At 46.0% G+C, this 24,599-nt stretch overlaps 1 protein-coding gene across 1 annotated transcript; it reads right to left on the reverse strand.

Annotated features, from left to right (window-relative positions):
- Positions 1-22,330: 22,330 nt before the first annotated feature.
- On the reverse strand, positions 22,331-22,978 carry CCR75_008123 (uncharacterized protein; the record flags this gene model as incomplete). Its single annotated transcript, XM_067966177.1, has 2 exons — positions 22,331-22,476; positions 22,525-22,978. 2 exons carry the CDS (start codon positions 22,976-22,978, stop codon positions 22,331-22,333), a joined length of 600 nt encoding a protein of 199 aa, XP_067819281.1.
- Positions 22,979-24,599: the final 1,621 nt, after the last annotated feature.

Genomic DNA, 24,599 nt, shown 5'->3' on the forward strand with positions numbered 1-24,599 from the left:
CGGCTGCGCGTTAATGCAATACGATACAGACGGCGCGGAGCGCGTCGTCTGTTATCAATCGCGTCAGCTGCAACCAGCTGAACGCAATTACCCAGTGCATGACAAGGAACTACTTGCCATGAACTATGCATTGGCTAAATTTAGGGTCTATCTCCTAGGAGATAGGCAGTTCATCGTATATACGGACCATGCGTCTTTTAGATATTATTTGGAGAATATTACTTTACATGGTAATATTCTACAAGCTTAAGCATTGGTAGATATAGATTATTATATCTACTTTCTCCGCGGTCCAGTCAGCACTGGACGCGCGCAAAGAGAAAGACAGATAATTCTTATATTGTATGTTTTGTATTAGTTTATAATTAAGTTAGCATTAAGTAGATAGACAAGAAGAACTTAATCAAATTAATACAGTTTTTTAATTAACCCTCTTTAAAGCAAGTGTTTTAAAGAGAGTCTTCCTCTGCACGTACTAGTTTACGTGAAGTGACGTGCGGCACCACTTGCACTGAGGCAGTGCGAAGTGGGCTTGCACTGAAGCAGCACAAGCCGGCAGTGCCCTGTTACAGTGCGCAAATAGGCGCCATACATGCTTTGCTATTAATATAACAAAGTCAGTACTATATAGATATATGTTAATGTTGGAGATAATAGGTCAAAACATAAGAGATAATTATTTGAACTTCTTTGCTTATTTCCTTTCATGAAACATTTTATTAATTATTACTCTTTAGGAAATTATACTTTTGTAGCAAAACTCTGTTTCATCACCCCCCCTAGCCAACAGTCGCTATAGTTACTGATGTAGGGTGATAGGGAAATACGATTATGTCTTTACCCGAAATTTTACAGTATACTTTCTTATGTGAAATCCTAATTTTGACGCATTTTTGATTTTGGTCAGAAATCAATTTTTGCTAATGGCTACGAGCAAGTCCATGCACGTAGCCCATGAAGTCGTAAAGCTGGCAGCTGCATCGAACCGTGCAGATGCTGGTAATGCAAATGTTTCAGCAGACGCTAATGCGTCTACTGTGGGGAACACGTCACTTTCTATCCCATGGGAGGTGACTGGAACATGTCATCTGTTGATGCAGTTGTAGATAACAGTGAAAAGTCGCCTGCTACACAAATAAAAGTGACTGGTCCAAGTAACCTTCATCACCCGACTCAGTGGCTACTGTGAAGGCCGCTGGATTACCCATGGTCGATTCCTTTAAACCTTCCAGCTCTAATTCGACAATCAAAGAGGTGACGACGAGCCTTTTCGACTCGTCGGACCTCTTTGATGGGGAGTCATCTGATGATAATTATATAGGCGACCACTTCGGTGATGTTAGTATGCGTCACCAGGAACGAAGTGGTCGTGAAGGGAAGGATACTGGTAGTGGTACTAGCTTCCATCACCAGAATAGAAGTGATTTTTACGATCGCTTCGAGAGTCTTGTCAGCGTAAACGTTAACATAATCAACGGGCGAGGGACCGCAATACGTTGCAGCTCGCTCCCGGAAAGAAGCCTTGGTTGCTCTCTAAGGGTATCCTAGCTCATTGGTTTGGTATGACCAACGATCGATGCCATATTCCGTTGCTTAACTAATCCAGGCTTTACAAGCCTGGTGAGTGCGGGATGAGCTCGTTATCTGATGGGTCTTCTCTCGAGGAGAATGGGTCTCGTTGTACTGTTAAACGAGAACCGGAACCTCAATGATCAGTCGGGAACGAGGTTCCAACTATCATGCGAGGGTGTATTCCCTCGCCAACGAACGAGATACATCTTTCAAAAGGCCTACCTCACGGTTGTTCGAGAGGCGTTCAACAAGAAAACGCTTCTCACCACTCGAATACGTCAATGAATGTTGAGGGGGAGAAAAATCATGTTCGCCTCGTTTGGGAAACCTGAATCAACATCATGATTTAAATCCCACCCTTCATTATTTAAGAGAGAACATTGATCACGAGCGATCTCGTCGCCGCGAGTAAGCGGTGACGGTTATTAACGTTTTTCGTTACCAGTTGAGAAATTGGGATCAGGTTGCTACTGGGATCAATTGGCGAACGAAAGGACACATTATTCCCTTCGAAACGAGGTGACAGCTCGTCAGAAGGTTTCTTCTTTGGAGGAAAGAGTGGATCGTCTGGTCCATGAGAATCAGACACTGTTCCGTGGCGATAAGCGTTTGGCTCGGAGCCATCCGGCTTTGGCGGATTCCCTGGATCGTTCCGGTGTTTCTCGGAATCGGATGAAGCCTCGTACTGATGGTATGGGTGGAGACACCCAACCTTAAACGTAGATTGCGTGCACAATCTACGAGGCAGCTCAATCGTGTACGCATTGCCTTGGCGGTGCATTACACGAAACGGGCCTATATACCTGTGTAGTGATTTATTTCCGCCCACATTCGTCACTACATTTTTTAATAGGTTTACCGTAGACAGTAGGACTAGGTCGTTAACATTAAATTAAAGCATGTTGCTCTTCCAATTTTTGTCAGAGTTCCATTTCTGTCGATCACCCGCATCAGCGATGGAATCCTGTACGAAATGGACCACTGCTTTTAAAGCCAGCAGAAAATCACCTGCTGACTCGGTTTGATTTTTGTTTTCGGGTGCGACCGGTTCGCACTGCGGAGATGTCATCTCCTCTTCAGTGATAGCATTTTTTCACTAGTATCATCGTTTTTGATGCTGAGTCTTTTAGCATCGTTATTAACGTCAGCAATGGCATTATTGTCCTTACTGAGTTTGTCCACTTCTATGTCGATTAAATCAACATTGGTATTCTTCGCATTGACTTTAGGTCCAATGCGTGACGAGCAAGAGCTAGGAAGTTCTTTGCTCGAGCGAGTCTATCCCCTTCCCTTGAATAGGGTCACTGTCAAACAAGGTAGGTATCCGTAGATGGCGTGAGCGGTTCACGAAAAACGATGTAAACTTTGTAGAAGCATGCACTGAATTGTTGATGGCAAATTCTGCTATCGACAAGAGCTCCGTCTAACTCATAAAAGAGTGAACGTATCCGCGAAGTACCTCTTCGAAGACGCGGTTTGCTCCGTCTGACCATCTGTTTCAGGATGATCAGAAATTGACATTTTCAACTGTGTTCCAAATGATTTGGACACAGGTTAAAATTGCGCCGTAAATCTAGGACCTCGATCTGTGAACAGCTCACGAAGAAACCATTGAGTCAAAATATCGTGTCAACAAAGAACGAGCACAGCCATTGGCTGTGATCGACTCCGGTACTGCAGCAAGATGTACCACCTTGCTGAAACAATCAACAAAACAAGAAATTTATAATTCCAATGTTCGTTGCCAGGAAATTCGAAGACGAAGTCTATAGATACAGACTGCCAATACTTTGCCGGAACAGAGAGAGGTTGTAACGGAACACGAGATGAAGGACTGGGCTTCACCCGTTGACAGAATTCGCAAGCACGTATGTACTTGCAGACGAACCCATACTGGCGTTGCCAGTAGAAGCCGCAACTTATCATAACATAACTCTTCTCGCGTCCGCGATGCTCAATTATTGGTGCATCGTGATACTCACACATGATGCGTAAACGCAAATCATTATGGGCGGGAATGACGAGATGAGGTATGTCGCCAGCAATGGCTGCGTAATACATTGCGTGTTGTGTATCGATCAGTTGAGGATCAATACAATTCTAGCAATCATTTAAGGATTGTTGGGATGAACTTTAAGGTAGTCCATCAAACCATTAAGAGCCTTATCTTACTGACAAGCTCTTCTAACGTTTTCAAGTGATGTTGACGACGGAACTTATTGTTGCAACGGTGGCCTTAAGCTCACTGTTCATTTTGCGCAGCTGACTCAAAATCTGGGTGGCGCGAAAGGGCATCAGACGACGTAAGTTGCCCTGGTTGTAACTCCACGGAGAAGTTATACTCCGCGAAGAAACACAACTATCTCGCCATTCTTTGCGAGAGGTGTGAACTGCTTACGCCCGTCCGTGTATCCGATGAACGGCCTACCTTCCAAGAGATAGACCCTGTACTTAGCCAGTGCATATTTCATCGCTAAGAATTCCTTGTCGTGCACATGATTGTTGCGTTTGGCTGGCTGAAGGTGAGGCGAACGACGCACTCTGCGCCGTCTGTGTCATATTGCTTTATCGCACAGCCGATTGTAAAATTGCTGGTGTTACAGACCACACGAATGGTCGGACTTCGTCCGCAATCGCCAGGATTGGCGATTGCATCAAGCTTTGCTTTATATCCTCAAAGGAACGCTGAGAATCAGCGTTCCACGACCACTTTACATTTTTCTTCAACATGAAGAAAGATGTACTGTAATTTTGGCATAATTGCGTGAGTATTTTTACAAAGCCGATGAACTTGCGAAGTCCCTTTATATCGACTAGCATAGGCCAGTCGGTGATCGCCTTGATCGTTTCCAGATCCGGGCGTACACCGTGTTTACCCACGATGCATTCAAGAAGTGATAATTCGCTTGCAGAGAATATTCACTTCTTGAGATTTGCATACAACTTATGCTTAGCATAAGTGTAAGAACGTTTCTAATGTGGGTACGATGTACTTCAACGTTCGACTTTTCATTCATGGATCTGCTATGAACGAAAACATCATAAAAAAACTCGGCGCGAAATCTCGCACCAAATTTTAGAGATGGATACACATATGTTGAATGTCGCAGGGGCATAACTAAGTTCCTGCGGCATGAATTGCCACTCTCATAGTATACCGCCTGTGGTGCTTACTGCTGTGAACGGGATATCTTGTTCACGCATAAGGTTCTGATAGAATCTATCCATCAGATCAATTAAAGAAATACTTTTTGACATACTATCAATGATTACGTCTTTTCGTGGAATCGGCGTTTGAGCCGGTACAGAATGCATGCAGTATCGCCACCCTCATGTTGCTTTACGCACACAGAAGGTCGGAGAGCTATGTGAGGAAGTTGACTCCCTCACATGGTCGGCTGCTAAGCAATCGGCGAAAAAAGTGTCGATCGCTAATACTTGTTCACGAGCGAATGGCCATTGCTTCATGACACATTACTTCGAACCTGGAATTGGGTCGTTTCGTGTCGGGTGCATTTATCCTTAAGCAACTCGCACGGTAAAATTTTCCATCCGAGTCTTCTCATCGAGGAAACTTTCGTGCATCGATGAGCTGCTGCGAGCTCCCAGAAAATACTGTTGCCGACCGAATATCGGCCACGAAGTTGTCATCTTTGACAAGCAAGCGTATCTTCTTGAATTGCCACTACGCAGATCACGCAAGCGCCAACACTTGATCCATTGTTAACAAAGACATTTATTTTTTCAGTTTCCTCTTTGAAACTCATTTTTATAGGTGCCTCGGAACCTTTGACCACAGGATTCTCAAGACTTATTCCCACAGATTTTTGAGGACTTATCCCTCAAGTTTTATTTGAAGAGTATCCTCCCCAACTGTCTCTAGCTGTGGTTGCGCTTCCACAGCGAGATCCTCTACGATCGACTTTATAGTCAAAATAGGCCTTTCGCACTGTCTTTTGTAGACAGGCGTTTCAACTTTTCTTCAATGTTGCTTTTCAAGCAAGCATCCTTGTTTCGTCCCACTCTACTTATTTGAGTAGTCGAACTTTGATGCTGCATGTATAGCCGTCGGGATCTAACTCCACAGTGTGATGGATTTTCACACTAAGTTCTTGTGCAGCGTCCAAACGACCGAACCACAAGTAAGGCCATCGCACTCACTCGTAGAACATCCACACGCTTGTGGACGCTCCAAGACGTTCATCACTTGGCCGTCTAATGAACAAGCGACAGGTCACGTCACGGCTTGATGCTGCCAATTTATCCATGGCTCGTACTTTCTGAGCCATAATAATCCAAGGATGACATCAATTTTGTCATTTAGATCTAGTACGATGAAATAATGATCGAACTATTTACCCTTTAATGTGTATTGTTACCAACTACACATTCCTTTCCTTTACAGATGCGTCTGTTGCTAGGCGCACTGTCATCATCCTCGTTAGAGGGATATTGCCCTCAACGATTTTGAGCCTGCATTCTTCTAGCGATTGGCATTGTTGGACGCCCCACAATCGACTAGGGGGTGACTTAATCGACAATTTACTTGACACTTTTATTTTCAGGGTGATGAGGTAACCTCATCCCCTGGGGCAGTTACACACAATGTTGTGTGTGAGGAGCAACTTTCGTCAGAAGGCCTGCAAATTCCTTTGACGTTGCAGGATAAGTAGGGCGCTCCGCACCTACTGACCCCGACAGTTTTCTTACGACCCGCCTCGCCGTTGCGATTTCGCAACAGCGTCGGATCTGCATCCTCCGCTTTCCTAGCGTGAGGTCGGTCTTTTCGCTCAGCATTCTTAGGCACTGGCCGTGAAGCACTACACTCATAGGCGTAGTGGCCTGTCTTTTGACAACGATTTTAGTTTTGTAACGTTTGTACTTGAAAAGCGAGGTTTCTCGCTCTCTACATACGAGAGATCTATGAGTTATGGACCTCCATTTTCTTGTCGCCTCGGTGGAAGGTATGCAACAGAATTGACGAAAGCGTGTTTCAGGCTTAAGTCCCCCTGCTCCGCTATAGAGACCGCTTGGTCGAGCGACTCCAATTCTAATTAGAACGGTGGGTCTTAACATGCCCGTCTGCAAGACCTTATAAACAGTTACATGTGTTTGTTCATCTGGCTGATTAACGATACAACTAACCAGGTATCGTGTAAAGCGTGAATATCACGCTTGCCCTGCTTCAACTTCAGGAGCTCGACTCGAGCCCTGAATTGGCACGTGGCGGCTAAACGTTTTGCCTAAGCCGACTCGTAAAGACCTCATACGACCCAAGAACTAACGGGTCGTGAAGCTTAAGCCCTAAGGCCCGAGATTTGGCACGTTCGACTAACTTGGACAAGCCAAATTTTACTTTCGTCGCATCATCATTGATGCGGTGAGCTTCAATGGCCTCGTCAAATTCGGCAAACCATCTTAAGATGGAGTCGCCTTCGACTGCCTTCAATATAGATATTTCGATCTTTAAGCTTTTAGGTCAACGTAGAAGCGTCGGCCTATTAGCAGCATTTACATGCTGCTGTCTCAATACTTCTTATTGTTGAGCACCCTGTTCTCTCAACACCTCCGCGTGTTAAGAGCCTTGCGGGTGAAGTAAGGCTACTTTTTTCTGGCCCCGTCGAGTTCATGTTGTATAAATTCGGCACTGGCCGCATGTTTTCATCTGTGTTCAGAGTAAACAGCATGGCGCCAAAGGCTGGCCCGCCCATGACCAAACTCATTCGTTCGATCGCTCTCCATTCAAGGTCACTCAAATGAGTGAACCTTTCTCGCGTTGAGGGGCTGGATAGCTCACTTGTTCTTAATTAAACAAGTCTGTGCTGGATGCAACGTGCGTAGGCCTTCAAACGGACTACGAAGTGCTACCAGGTGCAACAGAGCACCATTTGCTAGCATACCAGATAGCCTACACTGATTACAGTGAAGGTGGGGCGCCTCGATTACTTCACGTACACGGCGTGCAGCGAAAGGCTTTAAGTAGCTAAGAGGTCTTAGCTACAAAAGTTTAATTCTTAAGCTTTAAAACAGGAAAAAAGTAAAATATGTTAAGTTCCTACGCATAAATTTTCTATCTACTTCTGATTTTATATAATATATAACATGCTATGTGTGGCGCCTACTTGCGCACCGCACAATCGCCTCTTATGACGATTGGCGGGGTTGAATTAAATTTAAATTACCAAACAAAAGAATTGAAGTCTTTTTCATCAGTATTACCGAATTTAGTAACATTGATACTATTAAGTCAAAATTGATAAATTAATAATTTTGTACTTCTAATTATTATTTGTTCTTATAGACTATAATATTAATTACCACTCTTATAGGAAAAAATATTTATGTAACGGGACACATCGTTACATGTGAGCCCAATTGCATCTTCGTATTTATTGTAGCTTGAAGAGCGAAATTTTTCGCTCTCTTCATCCATGAGGTCCATTTGTTCTGGACCTCCGACTTCTTGTCGTTTCGACGTACGATAGGAATCCGAGTGTACGAAAGCCTAGCTACAGGCAGAAGCTCTCCTCTTACGCTGTTGATCTTGCATCTTTAGCTCCAGACAGAACAAGTGGAGCTTGACAAACCATCCGCAAGACCCTTGATGAACACAGTAATCTGTGTCTGCCCATCAATTTGCTTATGCACGATACAAGTTGTTGTCTTTGATGAGCGTAAGCGTGTATGTCACGCTTTCCTGCTAGCGCCTATTGTTGTCAAAAGACAGCGTACATGTGTAGTGCTAGACGCCCAGTGCCTAGAAGCAGTGAGTGAGTTCCACAAGGAATTGGCCAGGACGTGAGTCTGAAGCTGTTGCGAAATCGCAGCGGCGCAGCGGATCTTAAGAAACGGTTTAGGTCTATGACTCGACGCCCTGCTGATCCAGCAACGTTGTAAGAATTTGCAGGCCTCTGACGAAAGCTGCTCCCAACACAAAGTCAATGTGTGTTACTGCCCATAGTGATGATGTTAAGCCAATCACCTTGCATATCAAAGTGACTGAGGACTTGTCACTTCGCTTCCAAATTGATTGTGGGGCGTAGACCAATTTCGTTCGACGCTAATCGCCAAAAGATTATAGGCTAAAGTTTGTTAAGCGCGATATACCTCTAGCGCGAATGACAGTGCACCTAGCAACACGCGCATCTAAAACAGTCAAGAAACGTGAAGTTGAAATTTAATGCGCATTGGAATGTAAACAGTACGAATACTATTTTTTTTGCTCAGGATTTGGATAACAAATTTGATGTCTCCTGGGAGCTTTATGACCGAAATTAAGTACGAGCCATCCATAAATCGCATCATCGACCCGTTGCTATGCCTGTCTCTTAAATAACAAGTGGCCATCTGATGAAAGTCTTCGTGTGTCTACAAGCGTGTGGATGTACTATGAGTGAGTGCGATGACCTCCAACCTAACTTGTAATTTGGTGATTAGTGCGAAGGCACAAAACCTCAATGTAACCACCCATCACAATGTGGAGCTAGATACCGGCGGCTGTACAGAAGCCAGGCAGCGTCGAAGGTCTACCACTCGAATAAGTCGGGTGTAACGGGACAAGGATACTTTCCTTGAGAGCAGAAACCAAGGAAGTAAATAATGCCTGTCTATAAGAGACGGTACGAATATTCTAGATCGAATCGAAAGTCGATCGTAGAGGATTTCGTCGTGGATGTGCAATCACAGATCGTGGCAATTGGGTAGGATATTTTCCAAATCAATAAAGGAATAAGTCCTTCAAAACTTGAGGGAATAAGTCTCCGGATTTATGAAGCGACAAATTTCCTGCATTTTTTTTGAGATAAGCTCCAAGGAATAAACAGTGACATTGAATGGCTTAGTAAACGAAGTATAAAGTGTATGTGCTTAAACACTTGATCTGATAGCGCCTTCGAGGTTAACTTTGGAAATAACTCAATGTCAACTCTAGAATCGAAACGGTTCTTGCTCGTTGTGCGTAGTACGCGAAGCCAACACACGTGTGTACTCGTTACATAATATGAGTACGTGGCCGATATTCTTTACGCAATAGTGTGTCCCAAAAAAATTATCAGCAGCTCATCGATGAACGAAAGTGACCTCAATGTAAAGAAGACTCGAATTGAAATCGAATACGTCTTAATCTTGGAAGCCGTTCGTAAAATCCTTTGAATAAATATTTAATAGAATTCAAGGTGTGTTCCCTGATTCGTTACCGTGCTAATTGCCTTAGGATAAAGGCCCTCGGCACGAGATCCACCTGATGTCAGAATCAAGATACTGTGTCTGTAGAGCAGTGACCCATGCCTTGTGAACAAGTTCATTTCGTATCGGTTAGCAGCGGGCCATGTGAGGGAGCGTGGTAACAAATTAACGCCCATCCAATCGTCTTCCATCTCAACTAGTTAAGAGACAACAAAGTTTTTTATGCTGTCTCGTCGTGTGTTGATTCCTTCCCGTATCCATCAGTGCAGACAGCGCCCGATAGGAGTGGCGATTTCGCCTACCTAATCGCGGCTGCCTCACCCGCGTCAGTGTAGTCACAGGCTTTGAGGCCACATATAGAGACGAACGCCGTCTTTTATGTGGGTTGTCTCAAACGGTATATAGACCAAAATAAGGTCACACAAGTAACAGTACTTAATAGAGCTTTATCACTAACACAAAGCGTTCATTTTTTGCGATCATTTCGGTTAGCATATTTTTTTTGTTTATCCTGTGCGCTTACCATCGCGTCACGGACTTTTCATGTGATGGCTAATCGCTCATCGACAAAGCACTGAGCCTCGCTCAGGTCTTTTGTTATTGACAATTACGTCCTATGATCGACTTTTCGGTGGCGTCATAGGCGAGTTGGTTGCTAAACAACCTTATCATTTCGGAGCACAGGCATTCCATACCGTGACTCCATACTGACCGCTGCCAAACCAGCAGGGTCAGTAGGGAAAATTTCTGTCGTTAAGATGATACCCTCACGGGCCATTATTATATTGACGAAACTATGTCCCTCTTTCGCACCGAGCATAGTGAGTAGCCCTCCCCACTAAGACTCGGGCTGCGCACAAACGAGACTGGCGTCCGAGGATGGTGCGGTCCGTTTATATACAACGATATCTCACCCGTACTGGCGTGGACACTATTATTTATAGCGAACTTCACGAAAAGCAATTGATTGCTTCATTCCTTGGGAGTCGCTATCGCGCGTAATACATCCGCCACGACCCGATTGGCACGTTCGGTTTGGCCATCGGTCTGAAGATGATCTACTGTTGACACGTTGAGCTTGCTACCTAGCAGCTTGAACAGATAAACATTTAAATCCAGACGTAAAACGTGAATTTCAGTCCGATACTATGGTCTTGGGCATCCCGTGTAGTCGGTATACATGATCCAGGAACCTGAGAGTTGCCTCCTTGTTTGTGATCGATGTTTTATGGTGCTGAATGAACCATTTTGCTCAGTCTATCTACAAATACAACGAGCCCCGTCCGACCCTTGTGGTCAGGCGGCATGTCAAACATGAGTCCAGACTTTTCGACTTCCAAAAATCCGTTCAAATCGATAGCGGATTTAATGGCGCACTGCTGGACGGTGAAGACTTAACGCTCTGACACTGTTCGAAAGAGAGAAAATACTTCGCCATCTATCGATATAGGTGTAGCCACCAAAATTCTTTTGACATTTTTTAATTGTCTTACCGCGGCCCAGATGCCCACTCGATAGCGCACCATGGAGCTCGTGGAGAATCATCAGCTTGAGATCTGTGTCATGAGGCACAAAATTTTTCAAGGGATTACAAGGTTACAGCTGGTGGTCTGAAAGGTCATCGTTGAAGCTAAAGCGATGTAGCTTAGCTCTCAGGTTCGACGGAAGGGTTACCTTTTGTCCATCAAAGTGATCCAACAGCAGGCGACAATGTTCGTCCTTACTGCAGCTCTCTTGTATATCATAGGCTAACGAGCTCATTACGTCGTGGGCCTTATTGGCTTTCAACGTTGACAATTAGATTGTGCTTCGGCGCTAGACAGTGAAGACTCGGATCGCGAAATATACTACTCAATCCTAAGAGTCACTTAAGACAAATGCTATATACAAGGATTTGATTGAATTCAGGAATGTATTCCCTGAAGCAGTTCCATGCGAGTTGCCTAAGGATAAAGGCATTTGACATTAGATCGAGCTCAAACTGGGCTCGAAGTATTGTGTCATGAAGCATAGCCACTGCCTCGTAAACAAGTACTTGCGATCGATAAAAAATTCTTAATCGTTCATTAAAAGCGGGCCATGTGAAGGAGTCAACCTCCCCGCATAGCTCTCCGACCTTCTGTGTGCGAAGGCCATAGGGGGTGGCGGATAGTGCAAGCATTCAATAAACTGAATACTGCAACGGTACCGGCTCAAACGCCGACACCTAGAAAAAACGTTATCATATATGGTATGTCTTAGAGTACCATCTTTTCGTCTATGGATCTGATAGATGGATAGTATCAGATCCTTATGCGTGAACGGGACAGCCCATACACGGCAGTGAGCACTCCCAGTGGGATACTCTGAGAATGGCTAGTGATGCCTCAGGGGCTTAGTAACGCCCCTGCAACATTCAGCAGATGCGTAACGAATCTGTTGAGACCGGTGCGAGATTCTCATCGAGTTATTTTGACGATGTAATCGTCCATAGCCGAGCCATAGACGGAACAACGGATGTGAAGTTCATAAACCTCACGTCCGTCAGGTTCTTACACTTATGCGTAAGCATAAGTTGTACGCAAATCTCAAGAAGTGCATATTCGCTGCAAGCATAATTCCACTTCTTAGGTGCATTGTCGGTAAACACAGCGTGCGCCCTGATCCCGAAAAGATCAAGGCAATTACAGACTGGCCAGTTCCAGTCGATGTCAGGGGACTTAGAAAGTTCGTTAGATTACCGGCGCACTTGCACAAGTACTCCCGCAATTATGCCGAGATGACAGTTCATCTCTCTCGTCTCTTGAAAAAAAGACGAGAAAAAACAACCGCGTCAGCTGCAACCAGCTGAACACAATTACCCAGTGCATGACAAGGAACTCCTTGCCATGAAATATGCACTGTTTAGGGGTCTATCTCCTCGAAGATAGACCGTTTATCGTATATACGGACCATGCGTCATTACGCACGTCTTCGCGGAGTACAATTTCTCCGTGGAATATAAACAAGGACGACTTATTGTCGTCGCTGATACGTTATCACGCCGACCCGATTTCGAGCCGGAAATAATCCCACTGTTGCAACACTTATTTCAAGTGTTCCGTCATCAACCTTTTTTATGACATACAGAAAACCTATGCAGAAGATAGGGACCTCCTGCGTTTAATGGATCATCTGATGAATCCATCCGATAAATCTTTTAAAGATTTACCGGCTTTATATCGATCATCATCCTATCTATACACAACACGCAACGGCTTATTGTATTACACAGCCGTTACCGGCGACATTCTTTGTGTCGTCGTCCCAACTCACAATGATTTTCGCTTGCGCATCATGTATGAGTGTCACGATGCACCAACAAGTGGGCATCGTGGATGTGAGAAAACTTATCCGACAGTAAGTCGCTACTTTTACTGGCCCCCCAGTATCAGTTCGTGCGCAAGTACATTCGTGCTTGCGAGCTATGTCAACGGGTGAAGCCTAGCCCTTCATCCCGTGCACCTCTTCAGCCTCTACCACTTCCGGCAGAATGTTGGCAGTCCATATCTATGGATTACGCCTTTGGATAGAAAACTCTCATGGTAGTGCGCACAAAGCGCACTGAAAAAGACAAAACAAATGAGTCAGCAGAGGAATTCTTGCAAGATGGTACATCTTGCTGCAGTACTAGAGTCGATCACGGCTTGCCCTTGTCTTTATCGACACGGTCTTCAAACTCCACGGGTTACCCCGTGAATTGGTCTCGTATGGAGATCCACGGTTTACCGCGGAGCTTTGGCAATCCGTGTTCCGATCTCTCGAAACACGGCTGACTATGTAAACTTCTGATCATCCAGAGAGAGATGGTCAGACGGAACGCGTAAATCGCGTCCTCGAAGAGATACTTCGAGGTTACGTTTAATCGTATCCGAGTTAGACCGAGTTCTTACCGATGGCCGAATGCGCTATCAATAATTATGTGCACGCGTCTACAGCGCATACACCGCTCTTCGTCAATGGCTTACGCCATCCACGTATACCGACCCAATTAGAGGGATCCTCTAGTTTAAGAGGGGGAACTCGCGAGCAAAACCATTTCTAGCTCATGCTATTCACTCGTGAAAGTTTACAACGACTCGAATGATGTCGATGTCGAAGCAATCGACATCAAAGATGAGAAAACTCTCATGGCAGTGCGCACAAAGCGCACTGAAAAAGACAAAACAAATGAGTCAGCAGAGGATTTTATATTGACTCGAGAACAGTAATCCGTTTCGTACAAGATTCCATTGCTAACGCAGTGGACCGTCAGAAACGGAACGCAGACAAACATGGAAGAGCAAACATTCTTTCATTTAAAGTTAACGAAATGGTACTACTCTATACGGTAAACTTGCCTAGGCATGTAGTCACTAATGTGGGTAGCAGTAAACTACTACCCAAGTTCATTGGGTTTTTCCGTGTGCTGCATCGCAGAGGCAATGCGTACACAATATAATTGCCACGTAGGATGCGACCGCATCCTACGTTTTACGTTGGTCGGCTCCGCCCGTACTCGGTCTCTTCCGAGGACGGATCTGACCACCCTTTTCAAGAATCCCAAAAAATTCTTGTGGTTACGAGCCAGATTTTCATGTTGAATCTTTAGATTCTCATGCCAGGTCCGAAGTTCTCGAAATCGCGATGAGCTGACGACAGCTCATCACGGAGAGCGTGATCATTCCGTTCGTTCTCCAACATGGAGTAGGCACTCTTCGAACGGTCTTCCAACCGTTCGATATGGTGAGCCTGCACCATCTGCTTCAACGAGCGACGCTTATCACGCTTGTGGTCAAGCCCCTCCTCCAAATCATGGAGGAAGCGATCGATTTTGTCGATCCTCGACTCTAGATCCGACACATGGGTCGGATCTAATTCTCCCTCTTCCGCCACAACCATTGGTGGATTTCCGCGGTGGTCAAGAAACGTTTCCTTGTGGAACGTATCCAAAACCACCGTGATGTGAAGAGGCAGCGAACGAGTTATCTTGTTTGCTGGCGCGGTTATCCACCTTCACATGACAGCTGGGAGCCTCGTTCCCAGCTGGTTGCTGACGTTGAGGGCTCGTCCGTCAGTATGACGAGACTCATTTGATGGATCGGAAGGTCCATCGGAAAACACGCGTCCCTGGCGCTTGTAAATCGATTGCAAAACGTCAATCGCATCGCGCATTTCGATAGAGAAATGAGCCTTTTCCCAGGGCGAAGAAAGATAATAAACATCTTCTTTTACTCGCTTCGTGTTGTCAACACAACACGGACAGGGATCACCCCACGTGAGGCATGAAAGGCCTGCCTTACGTGACAGCCGATGCAATCTATACCTTGCACCGGTTGGAGTTCGTTTCTCGACTCTAGCGCGAATCGCGTTAAGTCTTTGAAGCCAGGCTTCGCATCCAATGTCTTTGACATTGCGAATAAACGCGCTCCAGGCTTGTATCAGCGAGACTTTATCTCGCTTATTGTTCCCACTATACCATCGATGCTTGAAAAAAGCATCGAGATAAAAATCTTCCCTCAGCGCGAAAGTTCTTTGCGCTGGGATCAAGGACATGTAGCTTTGTCGCAATAACTAAAGGATATTTATTGTGAGGAGTAGTCTTTCCAGAGAAGCTATAAATCAGCTGCTCGGGCAAAAGCAACGGCTTCATCCCAGGGGCAAGACGAGATATTTTAGTGTCTACGATCCCCTGAGTGGTACCCACTGAACTAGGGGTACCACAAGAAATTTTATAGCGATGGCTTACGCCATTGTCATCACCATGCACAGAAATCTGTTCGAGTGACGGCACGGGAGACGGAATGGGCGATGAGGAATCATCCTCATCGTCGACACCGAACATGCTTTAGCGAACGCTACCAGCACGTCTACTCAAATGAGCTCCCTCATTCGAAGGCTCATAGTCAGCCGCCTGAAGATGATCGGGCGACTGTTCTGTTCTTCCCAAGCCGGCCATTTCATCCGACTCGCATTCGTAGTCGACCTCCAAAGAGGGGTCGCATTCACGTGGTATCTCTACGTGCACCCGCAACATTTAAAGTTGCGGAAGAAGATGGCACTACTGCAGACGGAACGTCTGCCGCAAGAGACAATAATGTGTCGCCCGCGGCTGCATGAACCGCAGCCGAAGGCGCCGCACTATTCGCCTACCGCATGGACTTGTTAACCATGCGATAGAATTAAAAATGATAGTTCTGACCAATCAACATCGTTTTTAATAAAGTGGTCTTATAGTGACCACTCTTCCCAATGACAGTCAGAGTGATTGTCGTTTAAGGGAGGGGTGATGTAACGGGGTGTATCGTTACATGAAATAAACACTTAAAGGCTGTTAATATATTATCTGAAAGGTAGATATTATTTGGAAAATATTACTTTACATGATAATATTCTACACGGTTATCAACTGGTAGATATAGACCATTATATCTACTTTCTCCGTGGTCCAGTTAGCGCTGGACGCGTTAAAGAGAACGATATAAAAGACTTTTATTACATGTTTTGTATTACTTTATAATTAAGCTAGTATTAAGTAGATAGAACAGAATAACTCAATTATAATTAAACAGTTTTGAAATAACCGTCTCTAAGCCAATTATTTTAAAGAGATTCTTCCTCTGCATTTACGAGTGACGTGAGACACCACTCGCACTGAGGGATTGCGAAGTGGACTTATACTGAAGCAGCACAAGTCAGTAGTGCTCCGTTGCATCACAAGTTTGCACGTGGATCCGAATTACCGCTCCCGTAACGTCACTAGAACTAAGGCTTCTAGTTCGCTGGGTGGGCGCTTAGTCGCCCACCAACTGCCTCACTGCACGTGAGAGAAGACAGTCAAACTTCTTCCTCGCTTTGCTTAGGTGTCGGCTTAAGTAGAGTGTGGCCGCAATAGACGTGCCCGCCTTCACTTGATAGCACTTGAAATTCTTTCCACGACACGCATCTCGGAGCGTGATAGTTAGGATCAGCCTCAATTTCGATTGGGCACATTTCCTTCACCTCTTCGAACATCATCGGGAGGTGGCAGTTGGCGCAGGGACTTAATAAACTAACCTTGGCCAACCTCCTGGGCAGTCCTCCTGAGCAACATGTTGCTCAATTAAGGCAGTTTACGGCGTTCGTGCTCGGACAGCGGAGAGCGCACAGCCATGCTGCGGCGGAGTCTGTCACTCAGACTCAAGATGAGGTTAGGCGAGAGCAGTCCCGGAGCCAGGCTCTCAACAGGACTGTAGAGATGCCCTCCGCCCGGCCGCATCAGCCGAGGCCCATTCGGATGGACCGCCCAAGTTTGATGGAACTACAGCACCCAAGATTGTCCATTGGCTGTTAGCCGTGGAGCAATGCTGAGTAGCGCAGCTCATCGAAGACAACACCCGGATAATGTCGTTCACCATGTCGCATCTGCGCGATAAGGCGTCATAGTGGGCTTACATGTCGCTGATGGTAGCCGAAAGGCTTTCCCTACATGGGCAATCTTTAAGGAAAAGGTATGCTCCACGTACCAGCCGCCGAAAAACGACGTGTTGCTAAATATGCGCTTCTTTGGGTCGCGACAGGCAAAGTAATCCAAGCAAGAGTATGTGCAGGAGATGCGCTCGTTGTCGGCATCCATTTCCGTAGGTCCGATTCCGGAGCACATTTAGGTGCCCACGTTTATGAGCGGACTATGGCAAGACTCATCGCGACAGGCTCCTTTGATAAAGTTGCCGTCGACGATGGAGGAGACAATCGAAATTGCCTTTGCTGAGACAAATCCTTCAACAGTGCCTAGGCGACAGCTTGGTATAACCCGTCGGCCGAGAGGTCAGATATCACTCCCATGTAGTTGGGTAATGCAGACGTTGTCTGTTTTAAATGCGGCAAGCGTGGCCATTTGATGGTTCGCTGCTATGCCAAGGTCCCTGCTAGTGCGAAGACGCCCAGCAAGAGGATTCCATTCCCAAAGGGTGATGGCAAGAGCCAGTATGCGAGACGAATGAGTTCTGCATCGACCACTGAAAGGTTGAGAAAAGCAAGAGCGCAGTAGGGCGGGATGTCCTACTCACGCGGACTATTGAGCTACCCTTAAAAAAATTATAGTTATTGAACAAATGGGTAGCATAGTCCCTGATTTCTCAAAATTTTAAACCTCAAATTCTACTGGTCTATAGCTCTCAAGTACGAGGCTATGACCATGTGATGACCCTTCTTGTGGATTCGTGTGCATCACAGAATTTTGTCAAACCCGCATCTCTAAAAAAGAGACCGGCGATGTTTGAGTCGCTTTAGCAGGATGGCATGCGAGAAGTGACGACCGTTCATTTAGCGAACGACGCGCTCGTAAAGTCTGAGGGAGTTCAAGTAGGTTTTGCTGTCAGCTTTAGTGACTTCTCCTGTAGAGAGAAGTTCATAGTGCTAGGTATGGAGAGTCCGTATGACCTCATCCTAGGCATGCCATGGATGGCAGGACACCAACCATGCGTACTGCACAGATGCTTGATCTACACAGGATACCGCAAAGGATGTGCTCTTGCGAGAGGCATATACAAGTGATGTCGTGCCAGGCGCAGTTAGGGGTGCGCTGACGAGATGTCAAACGTCACCAGGTCCTAAAGAGAGTCCAACGCCTGGTGAAGTAGAGAAAGACAATTAAAGTAGCCATGCGTCCGAATGTCGCATAGCTACTTGTCATTGTCTTAGCATAGAGCCGAAAGCCTGTTGTAGTAGACGGCGAGCTGACATAAAGTCAAGCATGAACCGGCATAATGCCTAGATCCTAATGCGGTTTGAAGGGGTGCGTTAGCCAGGATAGCAACGGCACCCGCTTCCCAGTTAAAGGTCGTGGCTACTAGGAGAACCAGTACTCGACAGATAAGGACGATCAAAGGCACGTCATAACGAGTGACCTTCGGATCGGTCCAAATTGAAGAGGACGGGCCTTCGAACGAAGTGTTCGAGGCGTCGAAGACAAAATGACGGAGGCATCCTCTGTTAAGGTGGTCCAGCACGTCTTGAAATCTGCCGAGGAGATAGTAAATCTCCCGGAGATGTTGTGGGATCTGTTTCTTGCCGAATCAAAGGAAGGAACGATCCACGAAATAGTCACACCAGTTCCAGAAAAACTTGCTGGACTGTTGCTCGTCGTCTACAATGGACGAGAGCGTCCTAAAAGCGGACAAAAAGAAACGGTTCACTGCTCAAGGTTGGGATGCCTTGAGAGACAGTCCGTTCTTTGAATTTATGTGGAAACATCGCGATGTGTTTCCAGAATAAGTGTTGAGCTGCCTACCTGCCGATAGGGGCGTCAGGCGCAAAATTGATTTAGAGCCTAGCCAAGAATGGTGTGACCAGGCAATGGCCGTTGCCGAATGATCAAGTCAATTATATCGATGAGTTCTTCGACAAGCGAGCTAAGGCGGGACATGTACGTGAGAGCAAGCCGCTTCCATGGAGCCCGACCTTTGTGTCCGTAAAGTCACAGGTGGATGGCGCGTAGTCCATGCTTACAATAAGCTGAACATGGCGACCATACCGGCGCAAACGCCAATCCCGCAAGAAGATGTCTTGTTGAACTCCATGCGAAAGTCAACTATTTTTTCCGCACTGGATTTGGAGGATAACTACTATCTGCTACTTTTGAGAGAGTCCGATGTAGCCAAAACGGTAGTAAGCATCCCAAGCGGGATGCTTTGAAGCCTAAAGGTATAAAAACGGACCAGCGAAACTCAAACGAGTGGTGGCTCACCTGATGCGTCAGCACCGTGCCTACGCGCCCCATTGCTTTGACGAGTATTGCCGATGACGGGCTGAGCGCAAATCGAGTCGCACAAGCGTCATTTAGATAATGGGTTGCAGACTCTGGAGGACGCTTAGTTATACGTCACCGTGCAAAGGTGCGTCATAGCGGTCCCCGAGAAATCTGTATTCGGTTGCATCGTACGTACCCATGGTGTGCGTGTAGACCCAGACAAGGTAAAGATCGGTAAAAGAATTGCCAATCCCACGACATGCAAAGCATTTGTGCCAATTCCTAGTGCTCGCTAATTGCTATCATGAGTATTGCAAGAATTATGCTAAGCAAACAAAACCATTAGCTGACCTCAGTAATAAGGACGCAGAATAGATTTGGTTAAAAGAACAACATGATGCGCTCACAGTGAAGCTGTCCCTTGTAGAGGGACCAGTCTTGGCAATGTCAGACGCGGATAAGCCCTTTAGCGTCGTCTGCGATACAAGTAATTTTGCAATCGGCAGCGCCTTCATGCAGAAAGATGCGGACGGCGTTGACCGCGCCATCTCTTATCAGTCCCGGCTTTTGAAAGCCGCGGAACTGAATAACCCTGTGCATGACAAGGAGCGACTTTCAATAAAGTATGCTCTTGTCAAGTTTGACTGCACCGGTTGGGCACCGAACCATTTTTGGTTCATACGGATCACGCATCACTGCGGACAGCTATAAATTCGCCGCACCTCTCGCCTCGAATGGCAAGATGGCTTACATTCTTTTCTGAATTTGATCTTAAGGTTAAATACAAGCCGAATAAGTCGAATGTCTTGGCTGACGCGTTCTCGCGCAGACCAGACTTCGAGGCAAGACACCAGGAAAGTGATCGAGGACACTTTCGTCCATCGATGAACTGCTGAGAACCCGTTCGTTCACTGCAAGAATTACCGCTGACCGAATATCGGTCCGTATTCATCCTCTGTGACGAGAAAGCAATTCTGCTTAGTTCTACCACTATGCAGATCTCTCAAGAACCGCTTGGGTTCTAGGGTTGGTAATTGAGTTATCTCCGGAGTTAACTTCGGAGGCGCATACAGATCAAGAGTATAAGCGCCTAATCTTGATCCGTCATTAACCAAGCCATTCAGTGTCTCGGTTTCTTCCTATGATTATCCATAGGCTGCCGAGGGACTAATCCCTCGGGATGCTAAAATCTAGTCACTTCAGCATTAACTATTTGAGGAGATTTCTCCTCAAGTACGTGGGACTTATTCCCTCGTCGTCTTCCGACTGTGAATACGCTATCACCGTCGGGTCCTCTACGGTCGACTCTCTACTCGATCTAGGATCATGTGTTGTTCATTTTGGACAACCGGTATCTTCCTTGAATGTCGCCCGCTCCTTCAGTTCGTGTTGTCTTGGAGGACGAAATGATGACGAACTAGCTTGAGACTTTTTCAAGATAAAGTCCTCCTGTTCCGCAACGAATATTGCTTCTTCAAGCGTATCCAGTTTCAAGCGGAACAGGTGGGTCTTACGGGATGATTTGTAACACCTTGCATGAACACGGTAATCAACGTGTGTTCATGGACTGGGTTATTCGTAATACTACTCGCTAAGAGTCGTATATGCTGGGCATATGCGTGAACATCACGCTTGCCTTGCTTGAGTTTCAGAAGCTCTGAACTCAGCCCTAGGCGGTTCAAACGTCTGTTTGAGCCGGGCTTTAAAAGCCTCTAGCGACCCATAGACATATGGGTCGCGCAACTTAAGGCTTATGCCCAAGTTTTGGCACGACCTGCCAAATTTGATTGAGGGAATGCAACTTGCATTTGCTCGTCGACGATGTGACGTGCCCTTATAGCGTCGTCCGAATCGACAAACCACCTTAAGAGGGAGTTTTGTTCGACTCCCCTGTGCTTAGAGATGTCACTCTTTAAGGTTTGGGACAACGTATTTGCGTCATCCCAGGTACAGGGGTCTGTACCTGTTGTAACCACAATATATTTAATCGTATTAAATATATAACCAATTTTTACCAATTATAAATGCCATACCTGGAATTATGCCCACTGATATATATTGCGAACATAGCCGTCACCACGGATGGCGCTAGGCATCATCCCTCCTAATGTGATTGCACCCATGTGCATAATTCACACAAGGGTGGGTCACAATGTGAACCACACCCAAGTGGTTGGTCTAATTACTTCACTGAAGTAATTAGAGTGTACTTAACGGAGATTTTGTAACATAGGGCGACTATAGCCTGTTACAAAAGGTGCCTCTGAATACTATAATGTCAATGCTGTGGAATGCTTAGTATTGGAAAAAAAGTAAAACTGCAATTACATAATTGAGTTTTTACGGATTGACAACTTCTTTTGACTGACTTAATGTATTGGTATCAAAAATGTGTAATGTTTCATCGCTCACCACCCATTCGCTCGTCTAGTAGTGATTAGGGTTTTAAAATTACGACTTTAATCAACCAGTGAACAGAACGGTCACATAACTGCCACAATATTACCATGAAAATTATTCCTAGTCGAACCCGAAATCGAATAATCATGTGGTTTTATTTAATTGGTTGGCTCGATATTAAAAGCGAAAAAAATTACCGTTGACCTAAGTCATCATGTCAATAAAAATTTCCCTACTGTGTCAAGTGTTTATGCCGCAAAATAGACACCACGTTCGATTCTGAGAACTAAAGTAAAATTCATCGTCGAGTCGAGCATATTCTAAATGTTCCACACGATTCGTAAATGGCGCATTTTAGGCAAAAATAGAGCAAAAAACTAATTAAATGGCGAAAGCAACACGTTTTACCGGCAAATATGGTCCACCGCTCGCTGGCTGACTACTCTCTTACGCCTGACCTAATAAAACAGAACACGCCGCTGCGACTGACGCGTCTTCCTCGTCCATCGTCTCCAGCAGTGTCCAAGACAGCAAACTCGAGCCACCGAAGTCAGCACTTGACTGATCGCAGGCCGTCGTCGCCACGAGCGCTGCTAGTAACACGAAGCCACGAGGACAATCTTATAGCTTGTCCAGCTTACTAAACTCTCCTCCTCCAGGATTGCGGCGTGCGAGCTCGACCCGGTCCGCCGTCTTGAAATCAAACGTGCAATTGTGCTGATCCTCAAACCGATGGCTATTGCAAAACACGTGGCTACAGCGGCACTCAATGGCCGTGAGTCCCACTTTTTTCTTGCACTCCCAGCAACGCTTCTTGTTCTTCTGCACGAGCTTCTCCAGCGGTGCTTGCTCCACCGCTTCTTCCTTAACCGCTGCCATACTATTGTCAATCACGTCAGCCGCTGTGGGCGCTACCGTTTCGAGCACTGCAGCCACTTCCACCTTCCGTTCCGTCGCGCGTGGGGAAGCCACGACCGCCTGACGATCCGACATGGTTTTCTTCCAGCACACGCTGCACATGCCGCCACTGCCGGGCGCACCAAAGAAGCCACAGCCGTTCAGACACAACTCGGCGCTCTCTCGTTCCTGCTGCATCCTAGCTGTCGCTTCGATATCAATCCTACTAACGCACGGCGTGTCGTTCGAAGTCCGCTCAGGCCCTGCAGTCTCGGCTCCGGTCTCGCCTCGCTCGCTTGTTCTCCACCCAGAGAAACGCTGAATGCTTCCAATTTTCTCTTTCCGGGCTCCCCCCCCCCCCTTTCGCTTAAACGACCTTTCCACGCTCCGTGCTTTCTGGAATTGTATGTGGAAGCCTACCCCCAGATACGACAAAGTGGAGGGTACGGGGCGCTCTGAGAAAAGGACGTTTCGATTCGATAAAAAGCGGCCATATCATTTGAAAGTCGGCGCACGATTGGGTGGAATTGCGCGAGTCAGAGCGTGCCCTCGACTGACGATTTACGAAGATGGTCTGCACCCTGTTATCGGAAAGGCAATCTTGCCGTGAAGACAATGACATGGAAAAAGAGCATTAATGCAAGAAGGCACACTTAAAGCATGCCAGCACGGCTCTAGAATCCTCGGCATTCAATCTACACTACTGATTGCTCTGGTTTCGTTGATCGTCGTGGATCACTACTGTTTGAACTAGCTGCGTCGAGATATAAATAAAAGGCTCGAAGAACCCATCAAATGGCACGCCTCGACCATAAATTACTTTCCGTACCCATGACTAGAATTAAGTCCATTATCGACCACGATGAATCGCATACTATCGGGGCTTGCTTGATTTTACGCTGGTGCTTTGCTAGATTTATAAATACTTAATGGCATTGAGGCTGTTCAAAAATCACGAAAGGTATCCAAGTCGAACTTCGCGGATTATTTCGTCAATGGTTGTAAATGGAAGCGTATCCAATTTAGCCACTTGAGCTTCTAGTGGGGATGTGATCGTTTTGTGGTGGCATCGACCTCTAATTAAGAATATACTTGGCTTAAGCAATATAAAAAAATTCACGTGTTACTCACCCATTGCTAAGTTTCATTTGAAGAAAACAAATAAGGATTAAAACATTTGTAATCGTGGTAGCCTAACTTTTACCTGAACGGCTCGATGTGTCACAAAAGTTTGACTTAATTCACACAGCAGACTTATTCTTTCTGTGTAGGCGCAGATGACAACTAAACCGCGCGATGCACTTATGTATAGGAGTGTATCGGTACAGAAAATTAACACTTAAAGGTTATTCATTAATATATTGTCTAGAAGGTAGATAATATTTGACGAATATTACTTTACGTAGTAATATTCGGGAAGCTTATCCATAGGTAGATATGGGCCATTGTCTTCACTTGCTCCGCGGTCCCGTCAGCGCTAGACGCGCGCAAAGAGAAAGACAGATAAGACTTCATTTGTAACGGGCTAAAGTTGCCCTAATGTTACACAGTCCCCGTTAAGTACACTTGGTGTACTTAAGGGGATGGTCAATTACTAAATAATAGTAATTAGACCACCCTCCTAGTGGATTCGATGGTATCACAAAATTTTGTGAAACTCGCGGCTCTAAGTAAGAGACCGGCGATGTTTGAGTCGCTTTGCCAAGATGGCAAGCGAGAAGAGGCGACCGTTCGTTTAGCGAACGGCGCGCTCGTTAAGTCTAAGGGAGTTCAGGTAGAACTCGCCTTCAGCTTTAGTGACTTCTCTTGTAAAGAGAAG

This window comes from Bremia lactucae, linkage group LG15 (assembly GCF_004359215.1).
Source record: "Bremia lactucae strain SF5 linkage group LG15, whole genome shotgun sequence".
Taxonomy (NCBI): Eukaryota; Oomycota; class Peronosporomycetes; order Peronosporales; family Peronosporaceae; genus Bremia; species Bremia lactucae.